Below are 25,138 nucleotides of genomic sequence, written 5' to 3'. Positions count from 1 at the left end.
CCAGAGCTTGCTCCAGCTCATGTCCATTGAGTCAGTGATGCCATCCAACCATCTCATCCTCTGTCGTCCCCTTCTCCTCCTGTCTTCAATCTTCCCCAGCATCAGGGTCTTTTCTAAAGAGTCGGTTCTTCGCATCAAGTGGCCAAAGTATTGAAGCTTCAGCTTCAGTATCAGTCCTTCCAATGAATATTCAGGGTTGATTTTCTTTAGGATTGACAGGTTTGATATCCTTGCTGTCCAAGGGACTCTCAAGAGTCTTCTCCAGCACCACAGTTGGAAAGCATCAGTTCTTCGGCGCTCAGCCATTTTTATTGCCCAGTTCTCACATCTGTACATGACTACTGTAAAAAACACAGCTTTAACTAGACAGACCTTTATCAGCAAAGTAATGTCTCTGCTTTTTAATATGTTGTCTAGGTTTCTCATTTCTTTTCTTCTAAGGAGTAAGTGTCTTTTAATTTCATGACTGTAGTCACTGTCCACAGTGATTTTGGAGCCCAAGAAAATGAAGTCTGTCACTGTTTCCATTGTTTCCCCATCTGTTTGCCATGAAGTGATGGGACCGGATGCCATGATCTTAGTTTTTTGAATGTTGAATAGTTTTTTGTATTAAAGTAGTAAGAATTCTAAAAAATCTTGAGTTCCCAAAGAAGGCTTGCCCTCTTAAAACTCAAATCTCTGCAGTTTGGTAGTTCCTTGTGCATTCAGAAATCGTTGGATTTTTTAAACATTTTTGATATGTAGATGTTTATATGGAGGGAAAAATGAATGTGGAAGACCCTAGTCTTTAGTAAAAGGACTGTGATTTACTTTGAGAAATCTTAATATAACAAAGAGCCTGGTTTTACCTCCCTCTTATTTCCTACAAATAAACTATAGTTAATATTTCTTGATATTTCATAAATGCTCTTTTTTAAGATAGTTATTTTCTAGTCTCAAAAATACAACACAAATGCTTTTTCCCTCAACCAACAACATAAATGCATTCTGCCTTTCCCTAAAGGGACAGTTGATCATGTTCAAATAGTATTTTTATATTTTCTAGACAGTGTGTTAGGAATTTTTTGTTAAAGCTTTCCTTCGTTTGATGCAAACTAGTCTTTTTTGGTCTTTTAAAAGAAGAAAATGTACACTGAAACATCTACCTGCATGCTGTTTTTGTTTCCATTTTTGAGCCTGACTGTTACGGAAGGGGTGGATGAGAGGACAGTGAATGCGCCAGGGGAGGTCTATTAGCAGCCCCGGGTACTCTGTCTAAAGGTAATGCCAGTGGGTGGGGCAAGACGATAGTTGGTGTAAGCTCTAATAGACCATTTTCTTGTGCTGCATCCCTCACTGAAATCAAGTACCGTGGGCTTTATTATTCACTATGTCTTATTTTCATTTTGTACCTGTGAAGATTATCCTCACCACTTCTAATTTGTCTCATTTTCTCTATAAAACTATTTTGCCTGTTTTCTGATCTTTACTAAGTAATTAAAACTAGCCTTGTGCATGTTTCCTCTTGTAGATTAAGAAAGCCATGTACAAAACTGCTTTTTTTTTCTTTTAGTGATTAATATCATATATGTGGAAGTGATTTGAATTGGTACTACTGTGATGTATTCCTATGGTGAATGTTTGTCCCATCCCATCAAAATATTTAGGACTCACCTCACAACCGTATTTTTGTCTTATTCAATATTATTTGTTTCTCTCCCAGATTGAGTGAGCAGATTGATAAATTTAGTTGCTGATGTAAATTCTTGAGCATATGAGCCAAATACAGCAGTAGTGTTAAGACAGAATTTGCTAGGAAAATTAGAACCAAGGGGCATTTAGTAACTTTGCAGTATGTCTGTTGGTTGATAAGTGAACATGTACTGACAGGTACAATTTCTCATCTATCTTTTTCTTTTCTTTCATTCCCTTGGGGTATAGCAACCCAATCCTTGGGTTTTTCAGCCCTTAAAGATGGCATAAACTATAGAGATCATCAAACTCAACCATTTTATTAACATTTAAAATTATCTAAGAGATGTAAAATGGTTTACCAATAATAATAGAACTCCTAAGTAGCAGTGCTGGAATTCTAATCAAGGTCTTTTGACCTCAAGTATACTGTCAATTATTCTGTGCTCTCTATTCATTTTTATAGCAAGTCAACACATGCCAGCTTTGAAAAAATGCAGTAATGATTAAAGAGTATGGGGTTTAGCCTTTTCTGAGTCTGATAATTACTATTAAAAATTTTGCCAGGCCCATGGTGTAGATAGTGAAGACCAGGGAAGCCTAGAGTCCTGCAGTCCATGGAGTTGCAAAGAGGTGGACACGACTGAGTGGCTGAACAACACATGGTGTATCCTAAGTATTGGTTCAGCGTTTGGTATCTGTTGCTAGTATTTTGTCTTTCGTACAATCTTATGTGCCTATCTTCTTGTAAATCTCATAATTATTGACTTTAATGCCTTTCAGATTCAATAATCCTAGGTTGTGCCACAGTCCCTATGGGAACTAGAATAGTTATTAGAGCCTTGCAAATGTGTTTGACTGCCACATTCTGTTATTTTTCTCTTCCACTGATGGCCTGCAGCTTCAGCGGCTGTGCAGTGGAGAAGCTTAAACCTCGAGGGCCCATTAGATTTAACTTGTTTACTGCGTTGATATCTATATGTTAAATGACAAGAGAGTTCAGGTTATTGAATAATTTAAAATTCAGCTCTAATTGGTGTCATATGACCTGGAAAAGGCCATGGATGACGCCAGGAGCATGCTGAGAATTTCTTATAAATAATTCATCAATTAGATGATTCATTTGCCTGGATGTCTTGCTAAATGCAAAAGTTTGTAAGTTATAACTGATGATATAACACCTGTAAGTATTTAGTTCATAACGCTAGAAGGTAATCTACCTTGATGATCTTCTAGCAGAATCTGCCAGTGTAGGAGAGTTAATTGCACTGGGGAGAAGGAACATTTATTTGGGATGAGACTTTGGCAAACCATACAGTGCAGCTGTTGCATTACGTAGCTTCTGTCAGCTTGACAACTGGTTCTTGTAAGCTCACTAAAAATGCAGCAAGTCGTTCTGTGCCTTACTCCATATTAACTCCAAATGTTCTGGATAATACAGTGACCTGCCCCTCACACAGTAGTTTAAGTTTAGAAATATTTCGCTTCCGGATTTCTGATTTCATCATAAAATGAAGAACAAAGGGGGAAATTCTGAAGTTACAAAATGATTTTTATTCTTATAAGGCTATCAGTGAGAATATGAGGTTTGTTAATAGGGTGTTTGCTAGGATAGTAAATTATTATTTACCATTAGAGAAATGAATACCAATAAGATCTGTTGGTACTGTTGGCTAATCCTGTGGTTAACAACTCATAAATGCATTCTAAGTAATCTCTTCCTAATTATGCAAAGTAAATAACAACCTGTTGCAGGAAATAATTATTGCAGTTTAGTTTGCCTCTCTCCTTATGGCTCATAGCAAAGATTGGCTGAGCTCGTAAAAATGATTTGGGCATATTTATAAAACATGACTGTTTACTTTTTGATGCTATTTTCATGAAATAATACTGTAGTTTTTATTTTTTATTATGTGAGAACACAGGAAAGCCCTAGATTATCCTAGGAATGTATATATTCATATATGTACAACACATCTGTGTATGCTTTCATGCATGTATACAAGGTCATATCATAAATGTTTGTTAAAAAGACATCCTTTATTTTCTATGAAGTCTTTAAAAAATATCTGTCACATTTTAACAAGGGATCTTAAAGAAAACGCAACTCAGAAATTTACCAATCTTCAGTATCAGAAAATTCTTAGTATCTCATATAAGTCTGTCACACTTTTTTTAAACCTTATACATTTCTCATTGGTGTTTTTTTTATCTACTCATTGACTTGTGTCTACCCAAGTTAAGGCACATTATGCTTCTACTCTGTTGTAAGCCAAGTGTTGCCAGCATTTTCTCCTCATCTTTCTTTTGTGCTGTGAATCCCTCAGCATGCCTTGTCAAAGATTTTATTGGCTTCATTTCTGCCACATCTAGAGTCTAAAGATGTAGCCAAGATTGTGGTACATTTTGTATAAGACAAATCCTAATATGCTACTATTTTAAACTTACTGTTTTCCATAGATCATTTTCTGTCTAAACTTTTTTTTTAATTTATACGACGTGTTTTTCCTAAGTATATGCTTCTACATGGTTTTCTGCTAAATATCATCCCATTCATTTCTCTTGTTATAATTTTATTTAATTATTGGCTGTGCTGATCTTCACTGGTGCACGAATTTACCATTGTGGCTTCTCTTGTTGCTGAGCACAGGCTGTAGGCACTGAGGCTTCAGTGATTGTGGCTCACAGGCTCCAGAGCACTTGGGCTTCAAGTAATTGCAGGCCCAGGAGTTGTGGCACACAGGCTTAGTTGTTCCACAGCACGTGGGATCTTCGCAGACCAGGGATCGAACCCGTGTCCCCTGCATTGACAGGTGGATTCTTAACTGCTGGACCACCAGGGAAGTCCCTGTTTATTTCTGAGTAAGCAGTCGATCCAACTCATTTTCATCACACAGAAAACATATAAATAGATAGCATGTCCCAAGTCATACTGTTTAGTTTGTTTAGTTTTGAGCATATCCCAGGATATTCATAGACTCCTTTAATTGGAAGAGTACTCAACATAATTATCAAGTTCAGTTGGCAAACCATGGCATGCCAGATCTAGCCAACTGCATTGTTTTGTACAACTCACAAACTAAGAATGGTTTTAACTTTTTAAGTGGTTAGAGGAAAAAAGACTATTTCCTGAAATGAGAAAATTACATGAAATTCAAATTTCAGCATCCACAAATAAGGTTTTTCTGGAATAGCTCTTGATTTCACAGTACAAAAGCAGTATGTACTGCAAAGTTTAAAATGTTAGGTGTCTGACCGTTTGCAGAAGAAACTTGCTGACCCCTGCTATATAGCTATGAGAATATAGCCACATGCAGCACCATATATGAACTTGACAAATATAATGCTGGGTGAAAGAAATTAAACAAAAAAGAATGTATATCATATGATTTTATTTATACTTCAAAAATAACCAAGTACAACTGAACTCTACTATATATTTCAGCAGAGAAGTGTTAAAGCAAAGGAGAAATTCTCATAAAAGTCAAGATAATCATTCCCTGTTTTGGCAAGAGAGGTAGAGAGTGGTGATGGCTCAGGTCATCAGAGGTCTTCTGCGTACGGAAGGGTCATCTTCTGTTACATTGGGCATTGCCTTGTGATTATTCACTAAGCTGATCTTATTTGTTTTGTGTACTTCTATGTTTATGGTATTTCATACTAAAGAAATGTTTTAAAATCTACAACAGGAAGTAATGTGTAAGTATTTGGAGTAAGTCTCAGGGTTTACAGTGAGACATAGCCCCATGTCTGATGTAGAGTATTGACATGAGCTTGGAAAAGTTGTGTTGATTCCTTGAACTTCATTTTCTCATGAGTAAAATGCCAATTAATACCTTACAAAATTGCTGTTAAGAATAATAGGTTAAATATGTAAAACGTTTAATTTAGTGTATGGTAAACTCTGAGTTGAAAACAGCCAAAGTGACAGTGTGTTCTGGGAGCATGTTCTGCATTTAGTGTTCAGTGAAGGTGATCAGTTAGAGCTAAGTAGGCTTATCAGAAATAGTTTGCATGAAATTGTCTTCTCCAGCCTTCATTTTTCATTTCTCATTTTCAGTCCTTTAAGAATTACTTTGAATTATTTAAATATATTGGTTCCAACAATAACTTCATAAAAGAAGATATCCAAATGACCAGCAAGCATATGTTCATTAATATCATTACATATCAGGGAAATGGAAAATAAAGCCATTATGATATTTCAGTACACATACATCAGATAGACTAAAAATGAAACACACTAGCAAGTATTACTGTGTATGTGAAGTAACTGCAACTCTCTTAATTTGCTGATGGGGATGTGAAACAGAATGATCACTTTAGAAAACTTATTGGCTGTTTCTAACAAAGTTAAATATGTGCTACATGACTTCAAAGAACAGAGAGTATTGTATGAGAATATTCATAGTGGCTTTATTTTTAATAGTCCTAGGCTGGTAAAAACCTAATCCAGTAAAAAGAATGGGTAAACAAATTTTGCTTAGTTCATACAATGAAGTACTATGCAGCAATGAGAAAAGAATAAATTATTGATATACAAAGCAACATAGAAAATACTCAAATATTATATTGAGCTTAAGAAGCCAGGTACAAAAGAGTAGCAGGCAGTATAATTCCATTTATATTGAAGTTCAGCATAGGTAAAACTAATCTGTGATCATAAGAGTCAGAATATGGTTGCTCCTGGGAGTGTGAGGATGTGATATTGACTAGAAAGGACACAAAGGAACTTTCTAGGATGGTGGAATTGTTCTATAATTTGATCTGGGTGATGATTACATGGGTAAATGCAAGTAAAGATCTATGCATTTTATTACACATGTTATGCCTTCATTTTTTTTAAAAAAAACCTAATGGTTTTTAAGTTAGTGTTATATATCTGAAAAATTCATATAAAAACCATATGCTAGAGACAGCAGTTTGGGATTCATTGTTAGTTTAAACCTTAGTTAAGAGAAGTTATATTTGTAAATATATAGAAAGCATGAAGCAGAAAGAAAAATACATCTGTTTCATTTAGGCCCACTGGGACTTGCATGTGTTCCAGAGGCAATGTTTTTCAACTCCACTAATAAAATAATTTCTTATATTCATATTCCAACAGGAAGTTTTATTTCTTTTCTCTTCTTCCTTAGTAGCTCGTGATTCAGCCTAATCATGGATTGTGATTTTCTTCTCTTTAGTTACTGTGACCTGTAACCCAATTTGAATTTTTCTCCTAAGCTGATACAGTAAGCCCAGAGTTATTGAGAATGTACTTGCTGTGTGCAAGCCCCAGTGCTATACATATACATATACACCTCCTGCCTTCAGAATTTGTTGTGGCAGGGAAGTCAGTGATCATAACAGTAGTAGTCCTAGGAAACTTTTTAAAAATATGAACTTTATATTAAGCGCTGTCCAAAGCACTTTGTATATGAATTATCTAATCATCACAACAACCCTAAGAGACAGGGCAAGATGTTAGTGTAAGGCTGACATACTTTGTATGAATGAGAAAAATGGAGAATCTCTCCGTTATCTCAAGAAGTTCAACTCTGGCCCTACTGAAAACCTCACTATAGCAAAATAAAGATTGATAACTGATTTCATTCTCTTTTAAGACGATTTAGAGATAATCTGTTGTAACTGAACATGCCCTAGGGTGATCTCACCCCCAACACACACACACACATACGCACATGCACCACAATATTCTGCCTGAAAGAATTTTGGGTAAATAGAAGGTTTGTGTTTCCTTTTTGTAAATTAGTACCCTTATAGATAAACACTCTTGATAACTGCTCATCTGTCTCACCACAGTGTTCAGTTTTGATGTAGGTGCTATTTTTAATCCTTATTTTACTGTTGAGGAACCTGAGGCTCGGGTAAGTTGAATAATATTCTATATAGTTTTTTATTGCTGTATAACAAGTTACTACAAACCTAGCAGCTTAAAACAGCACACATTTGCAGCCTCATAGTTTCTGTGGGTCTGTGAGTCTGGCACAGCTTAGCTGGATCCTATGCTCAGGGTCTTAGAAGGCTGCAGTCAAGGTGTCATTTGGGCTGTATTCAGCGGGGAGCTCTAGGTCCTCTTCCAAACTCACAACGTTTTTCACAGAATTTATTTTCTTGTATGTGTGTGGTAGATGCCTTGTTTTCTTGCTCCCTGTTGCCTGGAAACTGCCTTCTGCTCCCGAGGTCATTGCCATATGAGCCCGTTCATAAGCCCTCCCACCCTGTATATAATGGTTTGCCTCTGCTGATCCCAACCCCCCACTCCTTCACTCCCCTATGTCTGTTTTCCCTTGGCAACCACAAGTCTGCTCTCTATACTTGTGAGTCTGGGATTCTCTTCAGCTCAGTTCAGTACCTCAGTCATGTCTGACTCTTTGCAGCCCCAGGGACTACACCACGCCAGACTTCACCAACTCCCGGAACTTGTTCAAACTCATGTCCATCGAGTCCATGTTGCCATCCAACCATCGCATCCTCTGTCGTCCCCTTCTCCTCCTGCCTTCAATCGTACCCAGCATCAGGGTCTTTTCCAATGAATCAGTTCTTCGCATCAGGTGGCCAAAGTATTGGAGCTTCAGCACCAGTCCATCCAATGACTATTCAGGGCTGAGTCTGGGGCTAGCAGAGGCAAATCTTACATATAGAATGGGCAAAAACAAGTTCCTACCTTCTAGCACAGGGAAGTATATTCAATATCCTGTGACAAAACATAATGGAAAAGAATATGAAAAGGAGTATTGGCTTTCATATTCTTTTCCATTATGTTTTGTCATAAATGAGTCACTTTGTAGTACAGAAGAAATTAACACACATTGTAAATCAACTATAGTTCAATAAAATCTACCAAAAAACAAAAAAACCCTCCCATGACACAATAGCTTATTTCTTCAAGACCAGCAGGAGAATCACTGACCTTGGAGAGAGCACCAGAGCGGCTATGAAAGGGCTTACATGAGTAGGTCTGGCCCACATGAAATCATCTTCCTTTTTGTTAATTCAGAGTTAGCTGGTAAGGACCTTAGTTATATATGTAAAGTCTATTTTGGCATGTATGTAACATAACCACAGGATTGATCACTGATCGTATTCACAAGTTCTACCCTGCTCAAGGCGAGGAGATAATACAGGGTGGGGACACCAAGATGATGGAGATCTTGGGGACCATCTTAGAATTTGCTTAGTGATACGCACAGTTCCCTAGCAGGTAATTGGCAAAGCAGTGTTGTCTTTGAGCAAAGCACGCATGGAAATCTTCACATCGAAGTGCCTCTCAAAAACATAGATGCTAACTACCAAAAAAAAAAGTTGTCTTAGAAATCTTCCAAATACCGATCCTTTGTGAATAATGTAACAATCAGCACCATTAAAGTAAGTGTAAGCTTTGTTAGTACCTAAGAATGCACATAATATAAATAATGTTAAGGAACAAAAACATGAATAAAAAATACTACATACATGGTATCTACTGTTATATTAATGATACGTGGATTAGAAAATATATGATGATGTAAAATAGTTGATTTATGTTTCTGGACTCAAAACATTTATCTGTCATTTTAAAAGTATAACCTTTAAAAAGTCAGTTTATCATACAGAGTAGCAGATGGTAAACATTTCTGCTGACAGTAAGTGCTGCAGAAGTTCAGAATAGGGGAGATTAATGTGGACTAGAGTTCTTCCTTAGGTGTAAAATAAGGTTAATTTTTTATGAGGTAGTTTATCATAAATTTTGCCCCAGAACTAGTTCCTTTTATGTAGTTTGTCATCTGCTCAGTATACAAGATTGCATGCCTTCTATGAAGAGACCCAGGTCATCTCTACATATGTGGCTGATTTTCATTTAAATAGAACTCCTTTAACATTGTTTTAGAACCTCACTTGAAAGCTTGAGTCATTGTACTAGCCCTCTTTCATTATAGGCTAGGAAACATGGCATTGCTATATATCTGTTAGTTGATACTTTTTACCAATTAGTTCTTCATTTTCAACTATTGCAAAATAAATTGGTGGGATTTTTCCCCCCATCTCTGCTAGGGATCTCGATTATTCATTCTTCCTATATCTCTAGAATACATAACCATCTCAACTGTTTATGAGTTAGTCCTTATTTTAAAAGTTGTGGCAAACTGAATAATGGCCTTCCAAATACGTCCATGTCCTTTTTCCTGGAACCTGTGAATGTCACTTTATATGGCACGGAGGCTCTGTATGACAAGAGACTTTACAGATGCCATTCGGGAACTTAAGATGATGAAATGATCCAGGAGTTCATGGGTAAACCTGATGTGATCAGCATGGTCCTTACAGGAGGGACAGAGGAGGAGTCTAACGGCCCACGGTGCAGACCAGTGGTTCTCAGAGTTTGGCCCCAGGTTGGCAGCACCACCCAGGAGCTTGTTAACAGTGCACATTTTTCGGCTCTACTCTAGAGTTACTGAGCTGAAAACTCTAGGGAGTGAGCCAAGCAATTCACATTTAACAAGCCCTCCAGGTGATTCTGATTCGTGCTAAAGTTTGAGCATCATTGCTAAAAACTCAGTTTTGCTCTCCCAGTAGAACAAGCTTGAGGCTAAAATGCTGGGGAAGCTCACTCTATCGGCTTGTCAAAGGTAATTTGTGACTGCTTCCTTTCCGCCTGACTTCTGTCAGACTGTAATCACTTGAACAGCCTAATTGAGAAATCACTTATGTTTATAGCTGAAATTGAATATGTTTTATATTTAAATAACTACTTTTGATTAGAATCATATTTTGTGGAAAGTGGTTGGTTTTATCTGTGTACTGTAAAGATGTTTATAAAAACTCATGAAATTTCTAGCAGTAACTAACATCCTATTCAGTATAAGGTGAAATGTTTTACATCAACTCTCATGCTGTGTAATGGCCAATCAAAAGGTATTTAAGGTGGCTGAATGGATTTCTTGGCTTATTCAAAATTAAACATTTTAAGACATTAACATTTAATGTTTTTCTTCTTCTCAAAGTAGATGTTATATAACTCTTATTATTTGCAACTCCTGAAGTCTTGCTTAAGCAGTGAGTGGCAACACTTTCTTTTTCTCTTCTTTGTGAATTTACTGAAATATAGATTGTTTGAAAATGAGTTTAGCCTTGTGGCACATATCTGTTTAGCTGTGAATACTATATTAAGAAGACAAAAACACAGCTTTGTCTTGGTAAACATGTGTCACTGATTTCTGAAGAGTCAAAAGAACTCCCTCTATTGTGCTCTTATTTGACAAGTTATCTTGTGGTTCCTTTTAGGTATCCAATAGGAAAAGCACTCTCCCGTCTACATCTATGGAACTGGATGGTTCCTACTTAAGTGTAGCCAAACCACAGATCCACACTCAAACCAAGCAGAGGCCTAAGTCTGCAAATCAGGACTCAGCTTTGGAATCCCTTGTGGAATTTAGGAATAATTCTTTGAAACCAGCAACCCTTCATTATTCCAAAGAGGATATGAGCAAGGTGCCCTCAGAGACCAGAGCAAGTAATTACAGATCCCCAGGGAAAAAACTAGCAGACGCAGTCCCAACAGAGAAAGCCCCTCCCAAAGAACTGAAGATGAAGGAATGCCAGCACCTTCAGACTCCTCCGTCTAGTCAGTGTTGTGGCCATGGACTTTCTGAAAATGCAGATCATGTTCACGAGAGCCATCCAACAAACATGGGCCCTCAGCATTCTAAGACACACCTGGACTCATGCAGGTTTTGTGGGCTTTCCTGGGCGTCTATGATGCATGGCCACGGGGCACTGCCACCTAATGAAAATGATGTCAGAAAGCAGCTCTCCGAAGATAGAAGGCAGCAACTTATGCTTCAGAAAATGGAGCTGGAAATTGAAAAGGAGCGCCTTCAGCATCTGTTGGCCCAGCAGGAGACAAAACTTCTCCTGAAACAGCAGCAGCTTCATCAGTCTCGACTGGACTATAACTGGTGAGTTCTGTCTGTTTTTTCAGCTGTACCTGTAGTTGGGAGAATACAGTATAAAATGACAGCTGGGTTACTCTAACAGATGTAGGAACAGAAGTTCCTCAGAATCTTGGTTTGCTCAAGATGCATAGCAGCTATGACTTACAAATAAATTGCAGTCTTTTGGGAAAGAACTGAAAGATTACCTTGTCTTCCAAAATGTTAGCTTAGAATATCTACTTCTCACCTGTCCAGTGTAGTTTTGGCTGGATTCTAAAGACAGTATTTTTCAACAATGTTACCATTACACAAAATACTTTGTTATTTGATGTCATTGTAGAGAATATTAAGCATTAAGTAAAAACTTAAAGTTTTAGGATGTAAAATGAGACTCACTGTGACTAGGTTTCATCATCCCATATAACAAAGAGAACCTGCTAAATTCAACCTTTTCTGGTTACGAAGCATAACCTGTTCAATAGCCAATTATTATACACCTTCCCACATTTAAACTGCTCTTCCTCTGACAATTTTTCCCTAAGAACAATGTTTTAAAAGCTAAAGCCCTATTTAATATCATGTCGTGTTCATTATAGTTTTACATACAAAGTCAAAGTTTGTTATCTTAATTTCAAAATAGTAATAGATCAAATGCAATTGTATTTAAACATAAAAAAATATGGCATTTATGTCTTTTTATCAGTAAATTTCAAGGAAAGGGTGTGTGTATCTGTGTGTGTGTGTGTGTGTGTATCCCTGCCATTTTCTTGGTCAAGCATACCTTTTCCCCTTTGTACACATTCTTAGACATGTTGATCCTTGGACACCTAGTATTAGTGTTATTTTCTTTTACTTCTTGGAGTTAGTTGTCTTTGACTTTCAGATCCTGCTCCATGTTTTTAAATCCTCATGTCTTTGAAAGTTCAGTCTTACTTGTTTTCTTCAGTGCAGTGCCGACTTCCCTGGGAAGCAAACATGATCTTCCCCTTTCTCCTCCTTTATGATCAATTTTATTCTTCACTGTTGAACCTGGAGGCTTTTAAAGTAAGTGAAAATGAAGCCTCTTGTAACAAGATTGTCACCAAAGGCTGAAATGTTGCTTCAGTTTTATGACCCCAATCTCTGATTCTCCAGTTAACGTGTAGTTTCTCCTGAGAACTTCATTCTACAAACATTTATTGAATGTCTGTGTTATGTGAGGAATGGTTCCAGGTAGTTGAGATAGGTAAAAGAATTAAATGCAGACTTTAAAGAGATCACAGTCTAGCAGGGGAGAATGGATAATTTTATGTTAGGCATCATGTTCATTTGAACAGCATTGTATATTCAAGTAATGCTCCTTAATGATAATAAAGTGCTTGTTGTTCTCTTGATCACCCTAGCTTTGATGAAAGCACCATGAAACACAAATTTTGAACAAGTTTTGTGTATAGAGATTTCTTAAAACTTTTTATTTTGAAATAATTGCAGATTGATAGGAGTTGCAAAAATAGTACAGAGATTCTATGTGGCCTTCACCCGGTTTCTCCCAACAGCTACATTTTATACAAACATAATATATTGTCAAAGCTAGTAAATTAACATTGGTACAATGTGTGTGTGTGTGTTTCTGTGTCACTTTATCACATGTGAATTTGTGTAACCACCTCCACAGTCAAAATGCAGAACTATTTCAGCACCACCAAGATTTCATTTGTACTATGCTGGGATTTTTTTGTTTTGTTTTTTAATTTTGTATTGGAGCATGGTTGATTAACAATGTGTTAGTTTTAGGTGTATAGGAAAGTAATACACATACAGATGTGTATTTTCTTTTTCAAATTATTTTCCTGATTAGATTATTACTGTGTCCTCATCTGTTTTTAATATGTGTTATTTATATATTTGGTTGGTTGCACTGGCTCTTTGGGATTCCCTGGTGGCTCAGATGGTAAACAGTATTCTTGCCTGGAAAATCCCTTGGATGGAGGAGCCTGGTGGGCTACAGTCCATAGGATCGCGAACAGTCAGACACCACCGAGTGACTACACTTATTTTTTGGACTTCCCTGGTAGCTCAGATGGTAAAACGTCTGCCTATAATGCAGGAGACCCGGGTTCCATCCCTGGGTCGGGAAGATCCCCTGGAGAAGGAAATGCAACCCACTCCAGTATTCTTGTCTGGAGAATTCCATGGACCGAGGAGCCTGGTGGGCTACAGTCCATGGGGTTGCAAAGAGTTGGACACAGCTGAGTGACTTCACTCACTGGCTCTTCAGTTGTGGCACATGAGGTCTTCCATCTTTGAGTGATGTGAGGCATCCTTAGTTGCAGCATCTGAACTGTTAGCTGCAGCATGCAAATTCTTGGTTGTGGCATTCTGGTTTCCTGACCAGAAATGGAACCTGGGCTTCCTCTATTGGGATCGTGGAGTCTTAGCCACTGGACCACCAGGGAGGTCCCTGAACTATGCTGTTAGAGTCACTGTTCTCCCCCATCTGTGCCTAACCCTGGGATCTCCTAATCTTTTGTCTATTTCTAGATTGTTATTATTTTAAGGATTTTATGTAAATGGAATTATGCATAATATTGAATTTTGATATTGGCTTTTCTCATTCAGCATAATGCTAAGATCCATCTAGATTGTTACGTATATTATACCTTTTGACTTCTGAGTACTATTCCATGATATAGATATACCATGGTTTGTTTAACCATTTATCTATTAGACAGTTTCCTTGTTTTCAGTTTTTTTCAGTTACAAATAGAGCTTCCATGTACATTCTTATACAAGTTTTTGTGTGGCCTAAGTTTTTTGTTTCTACAAGTGAGAACTAGGAGTATGATTGCTAAATCATATAAGAGATCATATTTAGCTTTTACTCATTTAGTTTACAACACAGGAGACCCAGGTTCGATCCCTGGGTCAGGAAGATCCTCTGGAGAAGGAAATGGCAACCCACTCCAGTACTTTTGCCTGGAAAATCCCAAGGATGGAGAAGTGTGGTAGGCTATAGTCCATGGGGTCTCAAAGAGTCAGACACGATTGAGTGACTTCACTTTCATTTAGTTTAAAATACTTCTCCTACCAGTAACATGAGAAAGATCATTTCTCCACACCCTTGTCAGCATTTGATTGTGTCACAAATTTTTATTTGATGTGTTCTGCGTCTGTGTGTAGTGATATTTCATTGTCATTTTAGTTTGCATTTTCCTTATGGCTAGTGATATTCAATATCCTTTCATTTGCTAGTTTGCCCTTCTTCCATTCTTTTTAGTATCGCTTGTCATAGTCTAGCTGGATTGTTTGAATTGTTTTCCTGTTGAGTTTTGAGAATTCTTTATATATTCAAAAGATATAAGTCCTTTGTCAGACAGGTAGGTGGATTTGCAAGTAATTTCTCCTAGTCTCTTTTCTTTTCAATCTCAAAAGGATCTTTCACAAAACAAAAGTTTTTAATTTTGATAACAGTTCATTTTTTATTTTTATTCCTTTTAGATTGCATGAAGTTTTTATGATGTCCATTGCATTTTGTTAAGTATCTTTTATGGGATAATTGACATGGTTGTTTGACTTTTTTTTTTTTAGCCTGCCAATACAGTGGATTGCATTGATTGATTTTATATATATATATATATATATATATATATATATATATATATGTATATATATATATATTGACCTAGCCTTATATCCCTGGAATAAATCTCCTGGGTTATAGTGTATAATACTTTCTATGCATTCAGTTCAATTTAGTCACTCAGTCATGTCTGACTCTTTGTGACCCCATGGACTGCAGCACACCAGGCTTCCCTATCCATCACCAACTCCCGGAGCTTACTCAAACTCATGTCCATCGAGTCAGTGATGCCATCCAACCTCTGTTGTCTTATCCTCTGTTGTCCCCTTCTCCTGTCTTCAGTCTTTACCAGCATCAGAGTATTTTCCAACGAGTCAGTTCTTCCCATCAGTTGGCAAAAGTATTGGAGTTTCAGGTTTAGCATCAGTCCTTCCAATGAATTTTCAGGACTGATTTCCTTTAGGATGAACTGGTTTGATCTCCTTGCAGTCCAAGGGACTATCAAGAGTTTTCTCCAACACCACAGTTCAAAAGCATCAATTCTTCAGCACTCAGCTTTCTTTATAGCCCAACTCTCACATCCATACATGACTATTGGAAAAACCATGGCTTTGACTAGATGGACCTTTGTCAACAAGTAATGTGCATTAACAATTTCTTTTTACTAATATTTTGTTGAGAATATTTACATCAATATTTCTGAGGTCTGTAGTTTTATTTTTTCATACTTTCTTTGTCTGGTTTTGGTATCAAAGTAATTGTTGTTCAGTCATGACTGACTCTTTGCAACCCCATGGACTACAGCATGCCAGGCTTCCCTGTCCTTCACCAACTCCCAAAGCTTGTTCAAACTCATGTCCATTGAGTCAATGATGCCATCCAATGATCTCGTCCTCTGTCGTCCCCTTCTCCTCTTGCCTTCAATCTTTCCCAGCATCAGGGTCTTTTCCAGTGAGTCAACTCATTGTCATCTCTCAACACACAAAGATATTACATAATTATTGACTATATTCCCCACACTGTGCATTTCATAGCCATGAGTCATTTATTTTGCAACTGAAAATTTCTACCTCAGTCTCCCACACCTCTTTCTCACCTCCCATGACCCTTCTCTCCTCTGTTCTCTATGTCTGTGACTCTGTTTCTGTTTAGTTATGTTTGTTCTTTTGTGTTTTTTTTGTGAAATCATACAGTATTTATCTTTCTCTGTATGACTTATTTCACTTAACATAATACTCTCCAAGTCCATCCATGTTGTTACAGATGGCAGATTTTATTCTTTTTATGGATAATACTCTGTTGTATACATATACTACATCTTCTTTATCCATTCGCCTATTGATGGACACTTATGTTGCTTCCATATCTTGGCTATTCGAGTAAATAATGCTGCAGTGAAAACAGGGATGCATATATCTTTTCTAATTGGTGTTTTCGGTTTCTTCAGACAAATACCAGGAGTGGGATTGCTAGATCATATAGTAGTTATATTTTTAATTAATTGAGGAATCTCTTGATTTACTGAAGAGTCACTATACTGTTTTCCATAGCAGCTGCACCAATTTACTTTCCCTGCAGCAGTGCACAAGTATTCCCTTTTCTTCACATCCTTACCAGCACTTGTTTTCTTTTTCACAGTGACCCTTCTGACAGGTATGAGGTGGTATCTCAGTGTGGTTTTATTCTCATTTCCCTAGTGATTAGTGATGTTAAGCGTCTTCCATGTGCCATCTGTATGTCTTCTTTGAACAAATGTCTATTCAGATCCTCTGCTTTTTTTTAACCTGGTGGTTTGGTGTTTTATTGCAGAATTGTATGCTTGTACTGTTTTGATGACTGTAGCTTATAATAGAGTTTGAATCAGAAAATGTAATGCTCCCATCTTTGTTCTTCTTTCTCAAAGTTTAGCTATTCAGGCTCTTTTGTGGGTCCATACAGATTTTAAGATTGTTTGGTCTATTTCTATGTCTAAATTTATTTTTACAGGTTAAGGACTCAAGCTGTATTTAAGTCAAGAGAACTGGTTGCTAATAAAGAGATTACTAAACCTCGAGAGCTCAGTCTGGATGTGAATGGGAGTGGCTCTGGACCAAGGTAAATTTGGGCGGTTGGTGAAGGCACACTATATAGGACACAGATCTTAAGGATATGCTTGGTATATATTTATAGCTTCATACTGGTGAATCTAGTTTTCTGATCACATGTATAAATATATTCACATTATAAAACTTTGAAAAATATTGATAAGTGTAAAGAAGAAAATAAAAATCTTTCATAATCCTTCCATTCAGAGACAGTCCTTTGAACCCTTTTTCCCATTCTGTCTCTTTTATGACATTATTTTCTATGTTACAGTAGGGATTATGCTTATACAGAATTTATTTTTTGCTTTTTTCAGTGTATCATAATTTCTGATGTCCTTTTTAATGAAAAACTTGATGTTAATTCATATAACAAATATTTATTGTGTGACAGCTATTACTCAGTATTTATCAATTAACCTGTTACTAGATAATACAGGCTTTTAAGTCTCAAAGAGTTGGACATGACTAAGTGACTTTTACTTTCACTTTCATTATAGATTACGTTTTGAAGAAAATTTCTGTAAATACATTTCTTACCTTATCTCCACCTATTTCCTGGGCATAGATTTCTGTAAGCAGAACTACTAGCTTAAAGTACATGTGAATCCTTTTAAAATTCATGATTCACATTGCCAAATGGCTTTTCATGAAAGTTAAATCAACTCAAACTCCCAAACCAGTGTTTAAGAATGCTATTTTCATGAAATATAAAGAATTTTTGGCCATTATTTTTTCAAATGCATTTTTTTTCCTTATTCTCTTTATCCTCTCCTTTTGGAACTCTGTTTACATGTATATTACCATAGATCTTTAGTTATTGTCCCACAGATTGCTAACTCTCTGCTAACTTTTTAAAACCTATTTTTCTTTATTCGTATTGAATAATTTCTATTGATCTGTCCTCAAATTCATCAACGCTTTTGTTGTTTCTGATTTGCTTGTAAGCCCATACAGAGATCTTTTTGTTTTTTTAATTTTGGATACTGGATTTTTTGGGTTTAGAATTTCCATTTGTATGTTTGTTATACTTTCTATGTTAAATTTTTCTATTTTATTCATTACAGGTGTATTTGTTCCTTAAACTCTTTGTCTGCTAATTCTAACACCTGGTTCATCTTGAGGTTTGTCTCCATTGATTGAATTTTCTTTGAGTTGGTCATGTTTTCCAGTTTCTTTATATGTTTAGTAATTTTGGATCATTTCCTGGTCATTGTGAATAACTCTAGAATTCAGTTATATAGGCATATCTCATTTTTTATGCTTCACTTCATCATGCTTCACAAATAATTTTATATTTTACAAATTGAAGACTTTTGGCAATCTTGCATCAAGCAAGTCTTTCAGCACCATTTTTCCAACAGCATCCATCACTTTGTGTCTCTGTGTTACATTTTGCTCATTCTTACAATGTTGCTAACATTATTACTGTTTTTCTTGCTAATAGTAGTAGTATTATATTTGTTATAGTGCTCAGTGAACTTAGACTTTACTATTGCAAAAGAATTATGACTTGCTGAAATCTCAGATAATGACTAACTTAGCATCTTTTTAGCTATAAAGTACTTTTTAATTAAAGCTTGTCATTTTTTTAGATGTATGCTACTGCACATTTAGTACACTAACAGAATGTAAACATAATTTTTATATGCACCAGGAAACCAAAATATTTGTCTGACTCCATTTTTTGCAATATTGACTTTATTGTGGTGGTCTGGAACCCAAACTGCAATGTCTTCAAGTATGCCTGTATTTATCTGAACAATGATAATATTTTGTGTACGTGTGGGCAGTTAATTTAACTGAACTCCAGTCCAAGTTCTGTGTCCCTGGAGTAAGTGGTGATGATAATCACCGTTGAGTTATTTTAACTTTAATTGCGATGCTTGAGTCTGCCCTGATCATGGGCTTCCCTCGGAGCACAGCTGGTGAAGAATCCACCTGCAATGTGGGAGACCTGTGTTCGATCCCTGGTTGGGAGGATCCCCTGGAGAAGGGAACCAGCTACCCACTCCAGTACCTGGCCTGGAAAATTCCATGGTCTGTATAGTCCAGTCCAGTTCAGTTCAGTTCAGTCGCTCAGTCGTGTCCGACTCTTTGCAACCCCATGAATTGCAGCACGCCGGGCCTCCCTGTCCATCACCAACTCCCGGAGTTTACTCAAACTCATGTCCATTGAATCGGTGATGCCATCCAGCCATCTCATCCTCTGTTGCCCCCTTCTCTTCCTGCCCCCAATCCCTCCCAGCATCAGGGTCTTTTCCAATGAGTCAACTCTTCGTTGTTGACTCTTCAACAGTGAGTCAACAATGAGGTGGCCAAAGTATTGGAGTTTCAGCTTCAGCATCAGTCCTTCCAATGAACACCCAGGACTGATCTCCTTTAGGATGGACTGGTTGGATCTCCTTGCAGTCCGAGGGACTCTCAAGAGTCTTCTCCAACACCACAGTTCAAAAGCATCAATTCTTTGGCACTCAGCTTTCTTCACAGTCCAATTCTCATATCCATGCATGACCGTTAGAAAAACCATAGCCTTGACTAGACGAACCTTTGTTGGCAAAGTAATGTCTCTGCTTTTTAATATGCTGTCTAGGTTGGTCATAAGTTCCCTTCCAAGGAGTAAGCGTCTTTTAATTTCATGGCTGCAATCACCATCTGCAGTGATTTTGGAGCCCCAAAAAATAAAGTCTGACACTGTTTCCACTGTCTCCCCATCTATTTCCCATGAGGTGATGGGACCAGATGCCATGAACTTATTTTTCTGAATGTTGAGCTTTAAGCCAACTTTTTCACTCTTTCATTTTCATTTCACTCTTTCATTTTCACCAAGAGGCTTTTTAGTTCCTCTTCACTTTCTGACATAAGGGTGGTATCATCTGCATATCTGAGATTATTGATATTTCTCCCGGCAATCTTGATTCTAAATTGTGCTTCTTACGGCCCAGTATTTCTCATGATGTACTCTGCATATACGTTAAATAAGCAGGGTGACAAAATACAGCCTTGACATACTCCTTTTCCTATTTGGAACCAGTCTGTTGTTCGATGTCCAGTTCTAACTGTTGCTTCCAGACCTGCATATAGGTTTCTCAAGAGGTGAGTCAGGTGGTCTGATATGCCCATCTCTTTCAGAATTTTCCATAGTTTATTGTGATCCACACAATCAAAGGCTTTGGCATAGTCAATAAAGCAGAAATATCTATTTTTTTTCTGGAACTCTCTTGCTTTTTCGATGATCCAGCAGATGTTGGCAATTTGATCTCTGGTTCCTCTGCCTTTTCTAAAACCAGCTTGAACATCTGGAAGTTCACGGTTCACGTATTGCTGAAGCCTGGCTTGGAGAATTTTTAGCATTACTTTAGTAGCGTGTGAGATGAGTGCAATTGTATGGTAGTTTGAGCATTCTTTGGCATTGCCTTTCTTAGGGATTGGAATGAAAACTGAACTTTTCCAGTCCTGTGGCCACTGCTGAGTTTTCCAAATTTGCTGGCATATTGGGTGCAGCACTTTCACAGCATCATCTTTCAGGATTTGAATAGTCCATGGGGTTGCAAAAAGTTGGACAAGACTAAGAGACTTTCACTTTCATTTTTCAGGATGCTTGAGTCTGCTCTGATCATGTATAAGTTCAGGGGTTAGCCTGAACGGGCAAGATTGTTACATAGAATTTAAGGCTTTCCTATTTCTCTCCTCTCCAAGATTTTTCACTTTTTAGCTCCTTTTGTCTCTATACTTTTGTCTCCTATACTCTATCCTCTCGTTCTTTAAGCCTGCTTTCAGCTAAAAACCATTAAAAAACTTGGAAACTCACCCAGAGCCACTGTTTTCTTTCAAGTGCTGCTCCTCTGGCAGCTTCTGCCTGCTGCTGGCCACACCGCTTTTCAGTATGTTCGTTATTTTTTTCCTCCCAGGTTGTCTAGTTGTTACATGTAGGAGATTTGGCCCTGTAGAAGCTCCTCAACCATTATCAGGAGCAGAACCAAATTCTCGTTTTTGCACAGTTTGCTATAATTAATTTTTTCAGTTGTAAAATATACGTAAAATTTGCCATCTCACCCATTTTTTAGTTTACTGTTCATTAATAGTAAACATATTTATATGTTGCTCCCAAACTTCTAATTTCTCTCTCCTCGGCACGTTCCCCTTTGGTGATCATAAGTTTGTTTTCTACGTCTGTGACTCTATTTCTGTTTTGTAAATAAGTTCATTTGTGTCATTTTTTTAGATTCCATATATAAGTAATATCATAGGATATTTGTTCCTCTCTAACTGTCTTCACTCAGCATGATAATCTCTAGGTCCATCAATGTTGCTGCAAGTGGCATTATTTTATTCTTTTTTATGGCTGAGTAATACTCTGGTGTGTGTGTGTGTGAGAGAGAAAGAGAGACTGTGATGTGGTATATAGTAGACATCTTTATCAATCCATCTGTCAGTGGGCATTTGGATGGCTTCCATGTCTTGGCCATTGTAAACAGTGCTACAGTGAGTATTGGGGTACATGTATCCTTTCTTTTCTGTACTGTTAATATCACTTCTAATTTTTAAATTTTTATTGGAGTATAGCTGATTTACATTATTGTGGTAGTTTGAGGTGTACAGCAAAGTAAATCAGTTACACCTGTACATACATCCCATGTCGGCCACTGCGGAGTGTTGAATAGAGTTCCCTGTGCTATGCAGTGGGTCCTTATCAGTTACCTATTTTATATACAAAGCAGGTGTGTATATGTCAGTCCCAGTCTCCCAGTTTCTCACACCCTGCTCTTACCCACTGATAACCGTAAGTGTGTTTTCTGCATCTGTCACTTATTTCTGTTTTGTAGATAAGTTCATTTGTATCCTTTTTATAGATTCCACCTATCAGTGATATCATATGCTATTTGTCTCTTTTTGCCTGACTTACTTCACTCAGTATAACAATCTCTAGGTGCATCCATGTTGCTGCAAATGGCATTATTTTGTCTTTTTTATGCCTGAGTAATGTGTCATTGTATATATGTATCACGTCATCTTTATCCATTCCTCTGTTGGTGGACATTTAGGTTGCTTCCAAGTCCTGGCTATTGTAAATAGAGTGCTGTGATGAACATTGGGGTGCATGTATTGTTTTGAATTATGGTTTTCTCTGGGTATATGCCCAGGAGTGGGATAGATTGCTGGGTCATATGGTAGCTCTCTTTTTAGATATATATACATATAGTCATCTTTCTTAAATTTCATGATTACATTAGAAACTGACATGGATTTCTTTAAGACATGCAGATTCTCACAGGCACCTGCTTTCCACTTTTGAGGATGATAAAGAGGTCAATATCTTAATGTTAATACATCAATTTTTCACCGGATAGGAAACCTGAAAGGTCTCCTTTGTTACAGAATATACAATGGTCTTCTTCAGAGAAATGTCTGTTTATATCTGCCCATTTGTTGATTGGGTTCGTTTTTGATATTGAGCTGTATGAGTTCTTTGTATAGTTTGGAGATTTATCCCTTGTCAGTTGCTTGCAAATATTCTCTCCCATCCTGTATGTTGCCTTTTCTGATTTCCTTTGCTGTGCAGAAGCTTTTGGGTTTAATTAAGTCCCATTTGTTTATTTTTATTTTTATTTTCATTACTTTAGGAGAGAGATCCAGAAAGATATTGCTATAATCTATATCAGAGCATGTTCTGCCTATGTTTTCCTCTAAGAGTTTATCTTGTCCAGCCTTGCATTTATACCATTGTATATTCTGGTCTCCTTTGTCACAGATTAGTTCTCCCTAGGTGCATGGGTTTATTTCTGGGCTTTCTATCTTGTTCCATTGATCTATATTTCTGTTTTTGTGCCAGCACCAAACTGTCTTGATTACTGTAGCTTTGTAGTATAGTCCAAAACCCAGAAGTCTGATTTCTCCAGCTCCATTTTTCTTTGTCAAGGTTGCTTTGGCTATTTGAGGTCTTTTGTGTTTCCATACAAATTATAAAAATTTTTTGTTCTAGTTCTCTGAAAATTGCCATTGGTAATTTAACAAGAATTGCCTTGACTCTTAGATTTCCTAGAGTGGGATGGTCACTTTAATGACCCTGAGTCTTCCAACCAGAGAATTTTATATCTTTCCATCTGTTTAGTCATCTTCGATTTCTTTCATCAGCATCTTACAGTTTTCAGAGTACAGGTCTTTTTTTCCCTTAAATAGGTTTATTTTCAGGCATTTTATCTTTTTTGATGTGATGGGAAATGAAATCATTTCCTTAATTTCCCTTTCTGGCCTTTCATATATAGAAATGCTACATGTTTTTGTGTATTAATTTTATATCCTGCAACTTTACCAAATTCATTGATGAGGTCTAGTAGCCAGCTCTTTGGAAAAGACCTTGATGTGGAGAAAGACTGAAGGCAAAAGGAGAAGGGGGCAGCAGAGGATGAGATGGTTAGATAGTATCACTGACTAAATGGACATGAACTTGAGCAAACTCCAGGAGATAGTGAAGGACAGGGAAGCCTGACGTGCTGCAATCCTTGGGGTTGCAAAGAGTTGGACATGACTTGGCAACTGAACAGCAGTTTTCTGGCAACATCGTCTCCGATTGCTGTGGCTAGGACTTGCAGAACTATGTTGAATAAAAGTGGTGAGAGTGGGCATCCTTGTCTTTTTCCTGATCTTAGGGAAAGTGCTTTCAGCTTTTCATCATTGAGTATGATGTTGGCTGTGGGTTCTATTATGGCTTCTGTTATGTTGACATAGGTTCCCAATATTTGTCTTTTTGTGGCTTGCTGTAGTTTAATTTTATTTTATTATTGTTGAAATCAAGCATGTACATAGTTTAAAAAGTCAGTTGTTTAAGAAGGCTTATGCAGAAATAGTGGGGTGCTCTACCATTCATGGGGTCGCAAAGAGTCGGACGTGACTGAGTGACTGAACTGAACTGAACTACCACTCCTTCTTACTCTCAGTGTCCACTCATTAGAGATAAAAGTTTTCACTGCTTTGGATTTTTTTAATCTATTTATTCTAATATTTATATCCATATTTTAAAATATCAGACTAAAGCAGGCAGTAAGTATTGACTTTCTGCTATGAAAGATGAATTAGTTAGCTCTCACAGGTAACGATCTACATGCCGTCTCCCTCTTTTCTCCTTTTTCCCTCCATTCCTTCTTCTCTCTCCTTCACTCTTTTCCCCTTCCTCTCTCTCTCTCACATACATACCCACACACATGCTATTTCTTTTGTCCACTCAGTATAGCTATATCACAATTTGTTTGCCATAAAATTATAGATATTTTCTATATACCTGAGCCAGCTACTTTGCAGTTATTAAATTTAATTTTTATATAATTGTTTTTCCAGAGTTTAGAAATGCTTTAATTTTCCATGCACTCATTCATTTATTAATCCACTGAAATATTCATAATATTTCTCACTATATTCTAGGCACTTTCAAGACTTTGGGGTAATATAACAGTAAACAAAACACCAAAATTTCTGGCCTTAGAAGTGTTGTGTCTTTCCATTCCCGAATTTACCCAGAATGTATAATTATCTGAATATATTCAGATGTACCAGTTATTCTATCATATCTCTTTATTTTTTTTAATATTTCCTCTTGAGCCCTTCCATAGTTCTGCTCTATTCCGAACTGGTTTTTCTCTAAGCTTGTTGTTTAGAGATTTCATCCTGAAATTTTCCTTATCCATTATCCTGGAAGTTTTCTTAACTGTTCTGTACTATATTCCTCTTTTGCTGGTTCACATGTCCACTTTTTGGTTTATACTCGTCTTCGTTAATCGTGTCCTTCAATAGCTGACAAGGAGTACAGAGGCAACAATTTTTTGAGACTTCCTACCTCTAGAAAATGCCTTACATCTTTCTTCACATTTAATGTATAGTTTAGCTGCATGCAGAATTCTTGGTTGGTAATTAAT

General features: G+C 37.0%; 1 protein-coding gene across 3 annotated transcripts in view; it reads left to right on the top strand.

The window, feature by feature from the left end:
* The window catches only part of KIAA1328 (KIAA1328 ortholog), a 267,669-nt gene that overhangs the window by 82,328 nt on the left and 160,203 nt on the right, over nt 1–25,138 (top strand). For all 3 annotated transcript variants that reach the window (XM_043444201.1, XM_043444203.1, XM_043444202.1), the window contains exons 2-3: nt 10,939–11,612; nt 17,134–17,241. In XM_043444201.1, the coding sequence (XP_043300136.1) occupies nt 10,939–11,612; nt 17,134–17,241 (782 nt within the window). The remainder of the gene's footprint in view (nt 1–10,938; nt 11,613–17,133; nt 17,242–25,138) is intronic.

Source organism: Cervus canadensis, chromosome 23, assembly GCF_019320065.1.
Source record: "Cervus canadensis isolate Bull #8, Minnesota chromosome 23, ASM1932006v1, whole genome shotgun sequence".
Lineage (NCBI taxonomy): Eukaryota > Metazoa > Chordata > Mammalia > Artiodactyla > Cervidae > Cervus > Cervus canadensis.
Note: the sequence above shows the minus strand (reverse complement) of the source record. Positions and strands in the feature narration are given on the sequence as shown.